Source organism: Canis aureus, chromosome 4 (assembly GCF_053574225.1).
Source record: "Canis aureus isolate CA01 chromosome 4, VMU_Caureus_v.1.0, whole genome shotgun sequence".
Taxonomy (NCBI): Eukaryota; Metazoa; Chordata; class Mammalia; order Carnivora; family Canidae; genus Canis; species Canis aureus.
The window spans coordinates 57,627,481-57,645,229 of NC_135614.1; the positions used below are offsets into that span (position 1 = coordinate 57,627,481).

Here is a 17,749-nt window from a genome sequence, read left to right on the forward strand (position 1 = left end):
TTAAAAAACAAAAAGAGAGTAGCAGTCTAAATTGGTAAATCTCTTGGAATATTTAGGAGATCTTCATTTGAGTCCTGGCTTTAGCACAAAATCACTCATTTTGGGTTTTGATTCTTTTTTTTTTTTAATTTATTCATTCATGAGAGACAGAGAGAGAGAGAGAGGCAGAGACACAGGCAGAGGGAGAAGCAGGCTCCATGCAGGGAGGCCGACATGGACTCCATCCCAGGTCTCCAGGATCATGCCCTGGGCCAAAGGCGGCGCTAAACCGCTAAGCCACCCGGGCTGCCCTTGGGTTTTGATTCTAAGCACAAATATTTACACCATTTGGAGACTTGATGCTGACTTCCTTGATGCCAGTCTGAGTGGACCAGGAGGAGAGAGAACGATTTCAGCACCTCCAACCCCAATAACCAAAGACCTGGTGGCCTCCATGGGAACACTTAGTCTTATGCAGAACCAGCCTATGCAATCAGTTCAAACTGCTTGGATGGTCACAGGGCGGCAGATTTCCTACCTTCCTTTCTTATCCTAATTTCTGTGATCTCCCTCAAGGATCTTGGGACTTGGAAACAAATGCCAGGGAAGGCTATAAGTGTTCTAGACTACCTGCCCCCTACTTGCTCTGTGACATTGGATGAGTCCTGTTCCTTCTGTGGGACTCAGTTCCTTATTTGTGATAGGAATTTAGACAAAATAAGAGTTAAGTAATGTTTTTATTTATTTATTTTTTGCATGAGAGCCAAATTGAGGGAAAATAAAATTATGAAGTTTGGGCAAACATTTCTTCTTCCCTAAGTCAAAATGAAAATGACTTTTTGAAAGCTGAAATCCACACTGAAGCTGCTTAACTCCTCCTTTGTTATCATAACTAACAGGTCTAGAGTGGGCCTGGCATTGTGCTAAGTGCTTTACATGCTTGAGGTCATTTAGTCAGCCTTCTGTGGTAGGCATGATTGTCCCCATTTTATAGATGAGAGGGCAGAGGCTCAGGGAAGTTAATTGCCCAATGTTATTCAACTACAGGATTTGAACACAAGCCATAATATCCCCCCTCCTAGCTACTGTGCTGCCTGCCTTCAGCTCATCCCAAACATGAAGACCCCTTCCAGAGTTTGTGTTTTGTGATTTTGTGATTTTGTGGGGCTCTCTTTAGAACTGACTCATTCAGTGGCCCTGGAGAAGAGCTAGGACTAATTCGTACTTTTACTGATGACCAACTCCTACTTCTATAAGAAAACACGAGCCAAATGCAGATGTGGGGCTTCCTTAGCACTATGTCCGGGCTGAACTCCAGCCACTGAGAATGATGACAGAGACACCCCATGACCACCTACTCCCCCCCTGCCCATTTCCCAGACCACTTCCTACTTGGGGACAGAACCCTTTCTCAAACTTCTCAACTCCTAATGAATGAAAAGAACAGAACCATGGCTTCTGAAGTCCTCTAGCCTTATGGTTAAATGGTTAGGCTCTGGGGTCCCACAGACTCAGACCACAATTTTGACTCTGCCCTGTAAGTAACTTGCCCAAGATTGAAAATTGTATTTTCTCTTGTCCTCAGTCTCATTTATAATAGGATAATCACAATCTCTTTCTAGCACTGGTTGTTAGGAGGATTAAATGTATAGTAATGCAAAAAGTTTAACATTGTGTTAATTAAATACGAGCTTCTATCTTCTTTCTCATCTTGAAGTTATGTAAATTGGTGATATTGAACTAACTGGAGCTACATTTTTGGGGTAAAGTGAGAAGTTGAGGTATGACTAGAATGCAGACTATGGGAGTAATAGTAACACTAACGCTCTCTTACAGTGAGAGAGTATAGTACATTGCAGTTTACAAAATGCACACACACATATGTATACACATACAGCCTTAGCTAATCCTTGACATGACCCTGGAGAGTGAGGAAACCATATGACATGATGTATTATTGAGACCCTGGAGATGTTTATCTTGAGGCATACAAGATAGCAGAAGGTGAGAATTACCTTCAGATTTCTGGGAAGAGGAAGGATAGTTGAGAGGGTAAACCAAGAACTTAGAAGGGCAAACCTAGAAACATGTATTGCAATTTTAAAGTCAGAGTGGGCTAAGTGCAGACACAGCTACCTGGAGCAGGTGTGAGTATCCATGTTCCTGGAAGTATGCAAGCAAGAGGCATGTCTCAGTGCCCATCCCACCCAGCCCTCTAGTTGTCTTAATTGTGAAAATCCAGGATTTTGTGAAATTGCACATGATTAACTCAACAGGTAGAAAATGATAATCCTGAGTCCTGGATGCCTCCGATCTCTCTTCACCTTGCCCTCCCTGGCATAGACAAGACCACACCTGCTTAATAAGATTAGAACAGCAGGAATGTCACTTCTGTGGGGCTAGGGTCAGTGAATCTGCTCTGTCTGTGGTCTTCTGACTTAAATTCCATATATGCTTCTTGCCACTGTTGCTCCTGCTGTGCTGGACTGGAGACAGGTGGGCAGAGGTGGCTCATTATGCTGAAGCCAGAGGCAGGGGGTGAGGGGAAGTGTGGGCTCCAACAGAATGCCATCCAGTGGGAAAGGAGCAAGTGGTGGGACAGAGGAGAAAGAGTAAATGCAGTCATACCTGCAGGTAGGCTGATTGCATTCTGTGAGGGTGGGGACTGCCAAGTAAAAAGGAAATGGCACTGTTGACACCTGTCTCAGGAGTTCTGCAGGAAGATGAGCCTCTGCAGATTTGACTATTTAAGGAGTCTTGGTTTTCTGTGCCAAGAAGACAGGCAAAGCTGCACGTAGAGAATATGAAAGCACAATTCTTTTGAGACATAGTCCTTGAATTGAGTCATCCATTATTAATTCATTAATTTATTGAGTACTGAACACATGCTAGGTTTTTGGTGAGAGTAGAGTAGGATTTCTGGGGCTGTGGTTAGAAGTTCTTGATTGGGCATAAATAAAATAAATCTCTCTGAGCCTCTGTTTTCTTATCTGTAAAATGGGGCAGCTGTGGAAGGAGCCTCGGTGTCCGTCGAAAGATGAATGGATAAAAAAGATGTGGTTTATGTATACAATGGAATATTACTCAGCCATTAGAAATGATGAATACCCACCATTTGATTCGACGTGGATGGAACTGGAGGGTATTATGTTGGGTGAAGTAAGTCAATCAGAGAAGGACAATCATCACATGATTTCACTCATACAGGGAATATAAAAAAAGTGAAAGGATTAAAGGGGAAAGGAGAGAAAATGAGTGGGAAACATCAGTGAGGATGACAGAACACAAAAGACTCTTAACTCTGGGAAATGAACAAGGGGTAGTGGAAAGGGAGGTGGGTGGGGGTTTGGGGTGACTGGGTGATGGGCACTGAGGGGGGCACTTGATGGGATGAGCACTGGGTGTTATAGTATATGTTGGCAAATCGAACTCCAATAAAAAAAATACAAAAAAATGGGGCTACTAATGCCCACCCTGTGCCCCTTATAGGATTATTGTAAAGCTAGAATGAGGCCATATATGTGGAAAACATTTTTCCAACTTGCCCTGTAACAACACTTTCTTTAGTGAGATAGGAGAAAAAAAGAGTGTGATAAGTAACTGATTTTCATTGTAAATCCAAATTTGTGATAAACAGATCAGAAGGTAGTTTACAAGGTCATGATTCTGGGTTCTTTTTTTTTTTTTAGATTTTGTTTATTTATTCAAGAGAGCGAGCAAGCACGTGCACAAGCAGGGAGAGCAGCAGGGAAAGGGAGAAGCAGGCTCTCCACTGAGCAGGGAGCCTGATGTGGGGCTTGATCCCAGGACCCTGACATCATGACTTGAGCTGAAGGCAGATGCTTAACCCACTGAGCCACTCGTGCAGTCCAATGATTCTAGATTCTTAATGAAGATTCAGCATTTATCTTTCTGCCAGGCTAGGATACATGGGGGTTTGGAGACAGACAATCCTGAACTGCAAGCCTGGGTCTACCAATTGGCAGTTCTGTGACACAGGACAAATTGTTTAACCTCTCTGAGTGGCACAGGGACAAAGATAATGCCTGCCTTTCAGATAATTTTTATAAGCATTAAGACAGGGAGTATATATAATGTCATCAGGTATAGGAAATGGCTTATAGAAAGCTATATATACCTGACTGAGAGCTCTTAGTGTCATAAATATGTATATATATATATGACACTATACACACACACACACACATATATATGATATTCTTTAATTATTAATTATTTTTTAAATCACTATGTAGAATAGAGTACTGGCTATTAGGGATAATGGCATAATTGTCTCTATCTGAGTGTCCCACATAAGAAAGCAAAAAGCTCTCGATTAACACCCTAGAAAGCTTTCATTGCAATTACAAAGAGGGCTCTCCATGAGGCATTCTGGTGAGCAGAATTTTCTGCATCTCCCTAAATTTCTAGTGATGGCACCAAAAACATCGATCCTGTCAGACCACCATTTAGCATGGCTCTACCTGCAAAACAATTATTACATTTATTTATTAAATTTCCTTCTTTTCCACTCTTTAATTTGTAGAGCCGTCCCTTGGCCAATTACATCCTCAAGTTAGCTGGTACATGCTTTTACTTTTTCTCTTCACATAAGGGATATCACAGGACCAGCAACTGTCTGGGGTTCTCATTTGAAGTGCAGAGATCATGAGTCAAGAAGCTAATATTTCAGCCCCAGCTCGTACACTCTTGCTTATGTGACTTTAGGTGAGTCTCTAGATCTTCCTAAGCCTCAGTTTTAATTTATAAAATGGGAGTAATAGTCTCTACTCTGTCCACCCACCATTCATTGCTATGAATCAAGACAGGCAGTAGTTATGAAAGAGCTTTGTGGTTACAGAATTCTGTGGCATGGTGAAGGATTATTATTTCAGAGCTATCATCACTCTAAGTAAAGGCATCAAATACAGTGAGTGGAATTTTGTGTATGAGCCAATGGGGTGGGAATAGATTTTTCAGGGACTTCAGAAAGTACTCAACTGCTGCTTGACCTTGCTGGCTTATGTGTCAGTATGGTTTGCTTCTACCGTTTTTCTCTTTGTGTATTCTCATTTATCCATGCTGCCTCCCTCATGTCTTCATGGGATTTATGCATTTCTTGTTTTTCTTTCCATCAGAGGCACTGCATTTAATGCAAAGTTGCTAGCTAACTGTAGGTGTCCAGTCTCTGCTACAGAAAATAAGTAAACACGAACAATAAAGCTCTCCTTCTCCCTGCAAAGGTTTAGGGTGTATGTGTGGAGGGAGGGAGGAAGGATGAAAGAGGAGAAGGAGGAGAGAGGAGGAGGGAGGGGAGGGGAGCAGAGAGAGGGAGAGAGAGAGAGATCCTCTGATAATATACTCCTTTTCAAAGGATGAAGAAAATAAAATTTTATGTGCAGAGAGGAACCCCTTTGAGACCTTACTTACTGCCTCTTTAACACCAAATCGTTTTTCAGAGAACTCTCAGGTATGTGTGAGTTAACAGTCTCAGCATCCCTCAGAAGGCAGGTCAGTAGGAAAATATTCTTCCCCTGACAACAGAGGGGAAAATGGAAGCTGACAGGAGTCAGAATGGTGACATTGGTGCCTCAGTACTTGCAGATGGGTTTGGACAGGAAACATCTGAATTAAGTCATACCAGTTTGAAACCAGTTGCTAGTCATAGACACTGCTGAGTAGAGCTCAATTAGTGGCTTTTTCCTAGTTATTATCCAGTTTCTAGCTAGTCACTGATGGATGAATCCGGATTGGTAGGTAGAGATGGAATTAACTCAAAGTAGCTTAGACAGAAGAGGCAAGTGATCATTCTCACCCCCGGGTCATCTGAGTACAGGTTGGTCTCTGGAACTGGTCTAGACACTTGATGACATCAGGGCTTCTGCATCTTGCATCTTGGCTTGGGTAAGTTGGCTTTGTTCTCTCCTACTGCAAAAAATCTTTACCTACACGAGTCTGAAGATAGCCCTTGGATAATTTTAGCTTGGATTCAAAATGCAAAGGTCTCCTCATTTGAACTTCAGATTTAAAAAATCTCAAGGAATGATTCTAATTGTCCTGATTTGGGTCATAAGATCATCTAGTCCAATCACTGTGGCCAGGGCAGAAAGGGACTATACTTGCCTGGGCCAGGGGTGTGTGGAAGAGCAGGGTGCTGAGGTTGGCAGCACAATGAGTACCACTTAATTCCATGGTAGTAGGAGCAGCTTCCCAAAGTAAGGGATGCCAACTGTTACAACCCAAAGATGTCTACTGCCAGGACTGCACTGGTTTCCTTCTAATGGTTTTCCAATAGCTGAGAAATTAGTTTTTATATCATTGCTAAATGGTTTCTAAGCAGTTCATTAAGCAGATTACTCAATCAAATGAAATTAACAGCTGCTTTTTATTTTTTTCCTCCCTGCATGAGCTCATTTCTAAAGACAGGTCTTCTAGGTCACAATACACTTTTACTGAAGGAAAAACCAAAATGATTTTTTTTTTCCTGATCATGATTTCATGGCAAGATGAAGAAAAGGATAATGAGCAATTTTATCTGTCTAAGAGATCTAGGTAATGAAGTTTTTTGTAAAGTGTGTTTTCCTTCTGGAATTGTTTAGATAACTGCTTAATCTTCTACTTTAAACTCCATGTTTAAAGAGGCCAGAGGCCTTTCTGCTGAATCAATAGTTTCTGCTGTCTCTTTGTGACTAACTTCTTAGGTAGACACATTAAAGTGAGGGTTTCCTAATTGTAGAATTGTGGCATTTGCCTTTAGGAACCTTTAATTTTGCATTCTGAATTCTTTGCTTACCTCCCTGTGTCTCTACCCTGTTTTTCAAGTGCCTATTTACTATTCCTATCAAAAGTTAGTGTCAAGAAAACACCTGTTAACCAGGTTAAACACCTTTAACCTAGTTTGATTTTGCCAGGTGTTCTTGTCTACCAAGAACATTTCTAAAGAAACTTAGTTTTTTTTTTTTTTTTTTTTTTGAAATAAATGGCTTTGTCCTGGATAAAAATTTGGATGACATAAAATTTTATCACTATTCTGAAGTCCCACCATCTAGGCATTTGCCTACTTTAGATTTGAGACTAGTCCTGGTAATAATTTTCAATTGTCTCAGTGCAAAGGAAGCCTTTTCAGATCACGGTTCAGTTTATTCAGGTACACTTAACTAGCTCTCTAGAGTCAGATGAAAATCCAAACATTGAACTTTAGGGTTGTATGAGTATAAGATCTCTTTGCTACTTGCAAAGTACCCTGGATTCTGAGCCAGGAGGGCTAGGTTCTAGCTGGTCTTGTTTACTCTGGGCAAGTCAGTAACTCTCTAGGGCCTCAAGATCACTTATTTGTAGAATATACAAATGTTGGATGAATATACAGGTGTTGGATAAAATAATGATTAGATGATTTATAAGGTTCCTACCATATGAACTTTTCTGAGTCTCTTTCATTCAGATAAAACATCTATCCATTAGAAGTGCAACTATCTCTTCCCAAGAATATGTGAGCATGAAATCAGACAATGTAAAATGCCCACAGAGCAGATGTCAAACAAATGGTAATGTAATGCTGATCATCATTAATGCTTATATCACATAGTTCCTGTAACTTGGTATTTATGGAATGATGTTGTGTGCTGTTTTCTTTGTTGGTAGTAGCAGCCTTACTGTGGCAATAGTCCAAATGTAGATACATACATATTTAGAATCCTTACATCTAAGGATCCCCTGCCACATGATACATATAAGATACTATTATCAACGTTTCCCATGGGCCAAAAAACCTACAATCCTTCAAGGATTGATGAGAATGTTTTACTACAGCTGGGATGGTGAATATGTTGCAAAGCACCTGTCCTTCATTTTGTGTTTATGACTTGATTTATAAACTTATCTTGGTTCCTTTGATTGGCTAGGGACTGGGCCCAGAAATGCCTGCATCACAGTGTCTTTGGTGGTATGACACCGATTGGTGCCCTGAAAGTCACTGGCTCTTTCCCTGGTGAATTGCTGCATAGTCAGGCAAGTACCATTCACAGGTGGCTGGCCTATCCCCTTTTGGTAATGTCCTCCTGGGATTTTTTTTTTTTTTTTGAAATTTTCATGCACTCAAATGGCTTCCTATGATCTGTTATGAGAATTCCTGTGTTGTAGGAATTACACAAATTCTAGGTGGCTAAAGTTCTACTTCTACCTCCAAGCCTCAGTTTGCTCAGGAATAAAATTGGGATGGTCTCTCAGCCTCACAAGCTTCCTGCCATGATGAGTACATGAAAGGATTGGTGTAAAGCGCCTAGCACAGTGCCTGGCACAGAGGAGGTGCCTAAATATATGTTTCTTGCTAAACTTGTATCAATAGAAGATACCTGAATGGATTTCTTCCTCAGCCCCCAAAACTTCAATTCCCTATTTCATGATGAATTAAACAATTACTCCCCAAGCCCAGTCCAGCCTTCTCTGTCATTACTTGCCTGGCCATGTGGCGCCAGCTACACTGGCTATTTGCTCCTTCCCCAAAAGATCCTGCCTCTTCCTGCCCTCATGCTCTGGCTTGTTTTGTCCTCACTTCTTTGAATTCCTTCTTTTCTGTCTCTGACTGTGTAATGCCTACAAAGGCGACATAAGAATGTCATCACCTCCTTCCCTTATTTCCCCAGATAGAAAAGATCTCTGCCTCCTTTGGGCACTAAATGGCATATCAGTCCTCTCATTCATCAAGTCATTCAACAAGTATCAGTTGAGGATCTATTATATACCAGGCTTTGTGCTGAGGCAACAGGAACACTGTCTTTGAGTGCATATTTTAGATGGGGAGAGGTAGACTATCAGCAAGTAAACAAGATATTATTAGGTGGTGATGAGTAATGTGGGCCTGAGTGATGTCAGAGCTAGTCTGCATAGGGCGGAGAGGGAAGGATGTTCTGGGGGAGACAACATTTTTAGTAAGACATGGATGAGGAGCTAGCCTTGCAAGGATCTAAGTGAGGAGGGTTTCAAGTTGAGCAAACAGCAGGTGCAGGGGCCTTGAGATGGAGCTAAGCATGACATGTCTGAGGAACAGGACAGAAGTTAGGTGGCTGGAAAATAGTGATCAAAGGGGGAAGCTAATGTCGTCTCTACAACATCCCCTTTTATTTTTTTTTATTTTTTTATTTTTTCAACATCCCCCTTTTAAAAGGCTGGGCACAAGGTGGTAAGTGGCATGTAAAGACTGGACCTAGGCACTTTGACTTTTTCCATCCACACTTCACCTTATGTTATACTTAATGGTCCTTATGAACTTTATTTTTTCTTCCTGTCAATACTCTATGACACAGGGCTATCATTTATTTGACTCCTTATTCCCCATGACATCTACCTGTGGACATGGGCACTCATTACCTATGCTTGTTGGAAAAAAGAGTGTGTATTCTGGGATTTGAGATGAAGTTTATTCAGGTTTTTGAGGGGAGGTGGGTAAGGCTCACCTGGAGGTTTCTCAACTGATCCTAGCTGCAGAGCCACTTGCAAAAAGACTGGGTAGAGTATAAGTCACTTCTGTAGGCAGAGCCCCTGCTACGTCCTGGGCCACAGCTGTTAGCTCTGGCTGCCTGATTGAATTTCCCTCCTTGGCTTCTCTCTGTTGTGTAGATTTATGCTGTGGGCTAAACTCTTCTGACCTCAGTTCATTTTCCTAAACTCAGTTCCTCTCTTGACTAAATTCCTGTAACTTCCATTTTTCCTGGTTTAGGATCCTTTGCCCTTTTACTATTCAGCCTTGTTCTGCCATCATCCATATTACTCCATAGGCTATCACAATGCTGTAATTATATAAGACAGGGTATCTCAACCTTGGCACCATTGACATTTTGTGTGGGATAATTCCTTGTGAGAGGCTGCCCTGTGTGTGGTAGGAATTTAGCAGCATCCCTTGGCGTTTACTTACTAAATGCCAGTAACACCTCTACCCCTAGCTGTGGCAACAAAAAACATGTCTGGACTGTGCCAAATGTCCCAGGAGACACAAAATCTGCTCTGATTGAGAATCACTGACATAAGGCTACAACTAAGAGGGAACTTAGAGATCAATTAGATGGTCTCTCTCATTTCACAAATGAGGTCACTGAGGCCCAGAGTAGGAGATATGTTGCCAAGGTCATAGCACAAATTGGCAGTGATGTAGGCAAAAGGCTTCCTATATTTTTTTTTTTTCAATCTCAGTCTAGTGCTTTTTGTTGGTGTGGTGAAATATTAGGAGGCAATCCAGTTAAGTGAAAAGGTAGCGACTTTGGAGAGACAGAGTGGAATTGGAATCTAGGTCAAGTCATTGATTGGCTGCATGATCTTGGGTTCTGGACCTCTCTGAGTTTTCATTTGCTCTTAGGCAAAAGGGCAGTGACAAATCTCCACCTCACAGGATTATTTTGAGGACTAAATGAAATGTTTGTCCTAGCATCTTACCTGGTATGCATAGTGCTGAGCAAATGCTGATTCTCTCCTCCCTTATAGTGATATAAAAATGGCAAGCACAGTATTGAGGGGAAGTTAGAGTTGTCCCAGTAGGATTCAGAGTGCCCACGGAAGATGAAGCTGGTAGGCAGTGCTTTCCAGTGGACTGTGTTAAAAATGCAGGTAGTGGGATTGGTGTTTATAATGGAAATAGCCAAGTAGTTTTCCAGTTTGGAAAATAACTGGCTGTGTTGAAAGCTGACTCATTTGACAAAGTTTTCCACCGCCCCCCCGCCCCCCCCACACCCCATGCCCTTTCCTGAGGAGGTATCTTTGATAATTGTATCTTATCTCTTACATCCTGTATCTCTCTTCTCCCAGCAGAATGTTATGGCAGACATACCTAAGGGGTAAAGGAGTGTTTAGAGCCCAAATGAAGGACTGTGTCTTTTCCTCCTCTTTTATTAGATGATTATAATGGCATTTTCTCTTGGGACCATGGAGAATTGACTCCATCAGGTAACCTGGGTTCAGGTGTTAGTCTGGGCACTGACAACCCTAATATAGTTCTTGGTAATTTTCAAAGAAGTTTTCATGTGTATTTTCTCAGATCCTCAGGCTGACACAATTGTTGTGGTTCTTAATCCTGGCTACACATTATAATCACCTAAGAGTTCAAAACAAAACCAAACAACACCAATGTACTGACAGCTATGCCTGAGTTTAGACAAACCATATTTGGACATGAGTCTTGAGAATTGTGATTTTGTTTAAAATTCACTAGGCAATTCCAATGTGCCATTAGGGTCTAGTATCACTGCTTATTTTGACACCAGATATCCCATTTCTTTGAAGAGTTAATTTTCTTGTCCAAGGTTGTAAAGAAAGAAGAAAGGTATTATGAATCCTAATCTAAGCCTTTCCACTATAGCATATTGCCTCTCTACTCATGATGTGATCTGGAAACTTCAAGAAACAAAACATTTTGAAAATTACAAAGCACTGTAATAAGGTTAATTTTTTAGTGGCCAGACTACTACCAGAACACAGATTACCTGATGGCAGTCAAATGTTCATGGTCCCAAGGGAGAAAATGCCATTGTATTTATCTGATAAAAAAGAAGGTAGCATCTTATTCAAAACCTCAGTTTTCTTATCTGTAAAGTGGGATAGGAATATACTGCCTAGACAATCTTTCCTTGAAAGAACATTAGCATTTGGTAAGGAAGGGGTTTGCCATTTTGTCTCTTAATGAAGATAAGTTGAGTTTTGACATTTCAGTGAAAGTTATCCTCAATTCTGTAGGGTGTTGCTGACGTTTTCTTGGTATATATTAGGGTGTTATTGACCAGATAACCTGAATATGGCTATAAAAGATGCAAGATAAAGTAAGGAAAATTAGTGGATATGTGTCAACTTTCATACATGTGGCATCTCCTTGACAAGGGTTTGTTCCAACCTCCAGGAGCTATCTAATACACTCTGGGGGATACTTTGACCATTAGGAAGTCCTTTCTGTAGCTGAGCCTAAGTCCATTGCCTTGTATCTCCCAGGAAGCATCTTGGTCTTGGCCACAGAGAAAGCTAACTCCACTTTCCCCAGGACAACCCTGAAGATCCTTCTCCAGGATGAATCAACTATTCTGCAGGGGACATTCTTGTCAGTCTCCTTTCCAACATGCTTGCTGCTTCCTATCCTAGATCTGTTTTAGAGGAGCTATAAGTAACTCTTTCTCCTCTTTTCCCTTTTTGCAGTCCTGTCTGGATTAGTGATCTTTCATACCCCAGAAAGATATTTTGGCTTTCCCAAAGGTGTGGCATGTGTAGCCTTAACCTTTTTTATTTTATTTTATTTTTCAGTTACTTTCACATTACAGGAAGGTAGAGAATTGATTGCCTCTTATTTTCCTGGTCATGATGCATTTCCTGGTTAGCAGTGAGATGGGTAACATAAAGGCTTTGGATTCAGGCAGACCCAGTTCAAGTCCTGCCTCTGTCATTTCCAAGAGTATGAACAAGTTATGTCATCTTTTTAAAGTCTGAATTTCTCCTCCATAACGCCCTATCTTAGAGGGCCACTGTCATGATCTAGAAGGTATAAGGTGCGTTTAACATAGTAAGTGGTCAATACATGGTAACCTGTGCTCTTAAAGCCATTATGATCATTATCCTAACTATTTGAAAGTAAGGTGACAGAGATGAGTTTTCTCCATCTGTCAACTACTGTTAAAGTGTTTCTTCATTCAGAGGCACCTTAGGTGTTAGAGGTGACTGCAGGTGGGTCCAAACACCTGGAGCTGGTGGCTGGAGCTTCACACAAATCTACTACCTTCTTCCTCTTCCCTCAACCCTTTACCATAGAGATGGTAGTTACTCCCTGAAATGCCACAATTAGAACTTTGTTCATTTATTTTAGGCCTCTGACTTCTGTTAATCTGCAAAATTTCTTGGGAAAGAAAACACTTGAAATTGTTCTTAATTATCAGTATCTAAATGTCAATAAACGTTAGGTCCTTTATAGAAAGCCCATCTTGATGGAGTGAAAGAAGAACTTTCAGACAAGAATGAGGGGTAATGTCACCTGGGACCAAGATATATGTTTTTAAACATGGTTTAAATTGGTTTTGGTTGTGATTCTGCCCCTTAAAGATATTCTCGGCTCCAGTTTCGGGGTGTCTGGAAGACCAATCCTGTGAGCCATCCAGTTCTCTAGTACTGTGACCATTGTATGTCAAACCCTGCCCCCAATTTAGTTGGAACTGTGGCCTTTGAAAACCATTATCACATGCTCTCCCTGCCCCCATTCCCCCCACCTTTGGTTATCCTATTTGAATGAATAACTCCGTGTAAACTAGTTCAGCTGAAATGACTTGAGAGCTGTTCGTGAATCAGGAATGGTGATTACCATTAAAAATGTACTAGTCCTAGGTTTAGCAAAAGGAAATAACATAGCCTCTAGAGCTCTGACTTCAGAAATGGCACAAAAATGGAATGGACAAATATGAAAAGTAGGTAATGGATCCACAGTGATTTAATTCTCGGTGATATTTTCATTTTATGCAAATACCAAAAGAAAAAACCCCTGGCTACTTGAAAGAAAAACAGAACCAAAAAAATATTTAGTGTTTGATCAAGCAAAAATCCTTTCACACATCTGCTAAGAGAATTAAAACAAATATAGATGTTAAATAAAAGGCCCAGGTACCAAAGAGCAAAATTTAATGAAAGCCAGAACTGTTAAGTATGGATTCCTGTTGAGAAAAATGTCAATCTCTTTCAGAGTTTTCCCATTGCTCTATTTTTAAGAAAAGTGTAGTAAAAATACATAATACAAGTTAACTTTTTTTCTTGCTTTTGTTTTCCCCGTCACCCCTCCATTGATAAAAAGCATCTTCCTCTGGAGTCTTGGACCCCCACACAACGTAGACCCTCATTGTTAGCTTAGATGATCTCTCCCACTCAGATCATGTTACTGGTGAGCTCAGTGGCTGGAGAGGCATCTTACCAAAGGCAAAAGGTCTTTGAAGCATATTGATAGTAAGAGGGTTAGTTCCACCTGCTCTGAAATGCACTCCCCAATGGTGGGTCATAACAGATTCTGCAGTGGTAGGCTAAGGGCTGAAAAAAATCCGGTGGGAGGGCAGAAGAGGATGGGGAGGATATCAGCTGGCAATAGTGAAAAGTAAAAATCCATCTTGATGGTCCTGCTCCACGTACCATGCCCACATTGACACGTGAGAGATTGGACAGCACTTGATTGGACAGCACTTGAGTTGAAAGGGTGAAGAGTTTGATTTGGGGATGGTTCTTTGCTACGGCTGATAATAGGAGAATGGGAGAGACATAGAGATGGTGGGTATCCACTGAGAGGATCCACAGATGAAGCCAATCATGCTGAACCTACTTGTTGGTAGGCTCCCAAAACTTTAGTTTTTCAGTTGCTAATGATAACCCCCAGCAGAGAAGACTGGATAGAAGTAGGGGGTAAGGAAACAAGCCAGAACATGGTTATCAATAAAAGCTAAAGACACATGGCACGCACTGAATCATGCACCTAGGAGAGTGGCTGCTGGACAGCTGGAAGCCAATTGCACCAAGAATGAGAGCTGGGATCTCCACAAAAGCTATATGCCAGGAACCCTGCTCCCAACTAAAGTTGTAGTCACCCTGGGCTTCTCTCCATGAACCCTGTCACTTCTCCAATCTTGCTTTAGTTCAACTTTATAGTCACAAACATGGGCATTTGAGTCTGGTCATTGGAATAATACATCCTCATTCTGAGTTAGCCAGGGGGAAGGCCAGCCTTCTTAGGTTAGAAGTTGGGGTCAGATCTGAAGGTACCCCAATGTCATTACCAACTTAATTCATCTCCCTATCTTCCTTAAAGTTATTCATCCTTGGGCATTTTACTTTCTAAAGTGACAGCATATTACCTGGCCACATGCTAAAAAAAACCCCACTTTTAAATGGACATAAAAATCCAAGTTCTCCAGGTCAGCAAAACCCTAAGCTTCATATTTGGTTTCTTAATCCTAGGACAGGACGCATCATGAAAGGTTCTCTTATTTGTGGGTTTCCATGATGCTTTCTCTTCCAAAATTCTTCCATCCTTTTCTTTTGTACTTAGTTTGCATAGCCTTTTCCCCTGTATCAGAGGCTCCAGAGAGAGTCTACTCCACAGTGGGGTTCCTGCTCAGATGTCAAGCAAATGAAAAGTGAGAATCATGGGCAATATCTTCCTGGCTGTCAGCTATTCCCAAGGCTGTACTTGGTTCAGGAGGCCAATTCAGCCACCAGAGTGCCTTTGGGCTTGAGCATAGCAGAAAGACATACTTCTTAGCACTGAGGTTGACTCTGTGAGGACACATACCATTCCACCTAAAGCCTATGGGATGGCTGTTACACATTAAAGGAAGCTTTCTCTGAGCCTCCAGTAATAGCTTCTTGAGTCCTTCTTTGACTGCACACCTGCCTTTGCCCTTTCCACCACCCTTTGGCCTGAATTGCTTATCACACATATTCTCAGCTACATCAGTGAAGCGCCCTTTCTGGGGGAAGGCAGTCTACTCCTCCAACAACATCCGTCCTCATCCATGGCTTGGGGCCAAGGAATGGAGGGTAACTGAGAGAGCTCCAATGGTGACTTAGTTTGAAGGTTGCTTTTTTCCTTTTGCTTGCTTGTATGGTGGACCGGATCTTTAATCTCCAATCTGAAAACTGAAGAGACATGGGTAGGGAGTTGGAAGTAAGAAGCCAGGAGAAGGAAGGGGCCTAACAGAACCTGCAAACCATGGATGTTAGTAAGAAAAAAAAATATTGCACACACTAAGACATTAGCAACCGAATAAAAGAAAACAGTACAGTTTCCTCATTAATGTTCCTGTAACTCCATTTCAGAGACACAGGCTCTATTAGACAGGGTATTCTTCCCTTATTGCAGTGCAGTGTTGTTTATCATCCTCACTTAGCAAATGGAAAAATGTGAAAGAACATCAAAAAAGGAAAAGGGACGGCAAAATGATTTTTCAATTCTTCAGGAAAATCTGTTGAATCATCTTCCTTGTGGTCATGGTGGTTGGTGGCGGTTGCGTTTCATTTTATTGTTTTTGGCACTGAAGGGTTTGGGATGGAACTGGGGGAGCTTGAGCATGCTCCCCAAGGGGTCTCCGTCTGCTCCAGTTACAATCCCGTGGCTCCCAAGGGCATCCCTGAACTGTGGCTCATGCAGGGAATTGACTGCATGGACTTGGGGAAGTCGTGGCTGACTACCCGGCCGTTTTCTCCACTACCGCCACCGCTGGTTCCTGCCCCACTGTTACGTGGGAGCGTCGATGTCCGTATGGCTTCATTGATGGATTGCTGTGGGATCAAACAGAAACCCTTTTCAGGAGGACCGGGGGTTCTTCCCCAGGTCCTTGGCAGTGATTGGCAAGGAGAATGAGTCAATGCTGGCCTTAAAATCTCACCCCACATATCTTCCCCATCCAACTTTTTTCCTTTTCTGGAATGCTAACCTTGGCTTCCTGCAAACTCACAAAACTGCTGTGAGGATCTGAACAAATCTGATCTCTTTGGACTTCTTGTTCTCTCTATGCAATGAGGTGTGTTGGACTGGGTGGTCACTAGATCCTTTCTAGCTTTTATAGATTTTGTGATTTCTGAAAATGAAGTATTTCCATGGTAGTATTAATGATAATAAATGTAGCAACATGACCAAGTGGAAAAGTTGTGGAAAGGGGTTTGGGAAACTTTCAATTTTAGTTCTGGTTCTGACATCAACTAGTTATTTGACCTTGTGCATAACTCCTTATCTCTCTAGACTTTTTAAATCTCCATGTTTATAAAATGTGATTATCTGTGCACCTGCAGATTTTATTAGCAAGAACAGTGCTACTGCATGAAAAATTATTTTTTTAAAAAATTATTAAAAAAAATTTTTTAAAGGAGCATGTTATTGTTGAGTTAAAATTTAAAATTACCTTTGATTTACTTCAGGAAAAATCCTATCCTACCTCTAGTAGCATGTATTATGGGAATGTAGGACTTATTTGAATAATTGTAAAAATGTAATTGGAAAGAAGCATGTGCTAAAGAAAATGAGAATACATTCCAAAGATCATTATCTGCATGTCAACTTCGTCCCATCAGCACATATAACCTGACTTCCAGACTGACACATCAAATCAGTGCTACTAAGCTTGTGATTTCCAGAATATTAAAATTCTAGGTATGAAAAGGATTCCAGTGATCACTCTGGGATCAGATGGGTGAGGTGGAATATTCAAGACCACAACCTGAAATTAGAATCATATCTTTTTAGATAAGAGGAAGGGTTCTGTTCTGAGTTCCTTTGGAGATAGAAGCTTCATGACATGAAATCCAAACTCTTCTCCTTTCCTCTCATTTCTAACTTACCATTAAGAGATACTCATAGAATTTTTGAAGTGAGGGTTGGTTTCTTGGGAATCAACATAAAGAAGAATTATCTATGAGTTGAGAGTTTTCTGAGACGAGACCAATACTACCAATTCTTCAAGGCTCATTCTGTTCTCTCCTTCTTGAAGCCATCCTAGATTGTACCAGTAAGTATTTTCCCTCACCACCCCTATGACCCAGCCTAGTACTCCTACATTATACATGCTTTTGTAATGGCTCTGCTTCTGGTATGTAGGTTTTGTGTTCTTTAAGAGAGCTGTCTGGAGGAGGGCTAGGTTCATTTCTTCCCATCTGTAGCTATCTCCCATAGTGTCCAGCATATAGTTAAATGCTTAATAGATATTCTTAAATTTGTATTTTAACAAAAGCCAGCCATCTAGGACCCTCCTTAAAGAGTTTATGAGCTTTCTCCTCTGCATAT

At 41.3% G+C, this 17,749-nt stretch overlaps 1 protein-coding gene across 4 annotated transcripts in view; it reads right to left on the minus strand.

Moving 5' to 3' along the window:
• Positions 1 to 13,405: 13,405 nt before the first annotated feature.
• GRIA1 (glutamate ionotropic receptor AMPA type subunit 1) overlaps positions 13,406 to 17,749 on the minus strand; it is a 306,425-nt gene continuing 302,081 nt past the window's right edge. For all 4 annotated transcript variants that reach the window (XM_077895794.1, XM_077895793.1, XM_077895792.1 and 1 more), the window contains one exon: positions 13,406 to 16,272. In XM_077895794.1, coding sequence (XP_077751920.1) covers positions 16,072 to 16,272 — 201 coding nt within the window. In that variant the 3' untranslated portion in view covers positions 13,406 to 16,071. The remainder of the gene's footprint in view (positions 16,273 to 17,749) is intronic.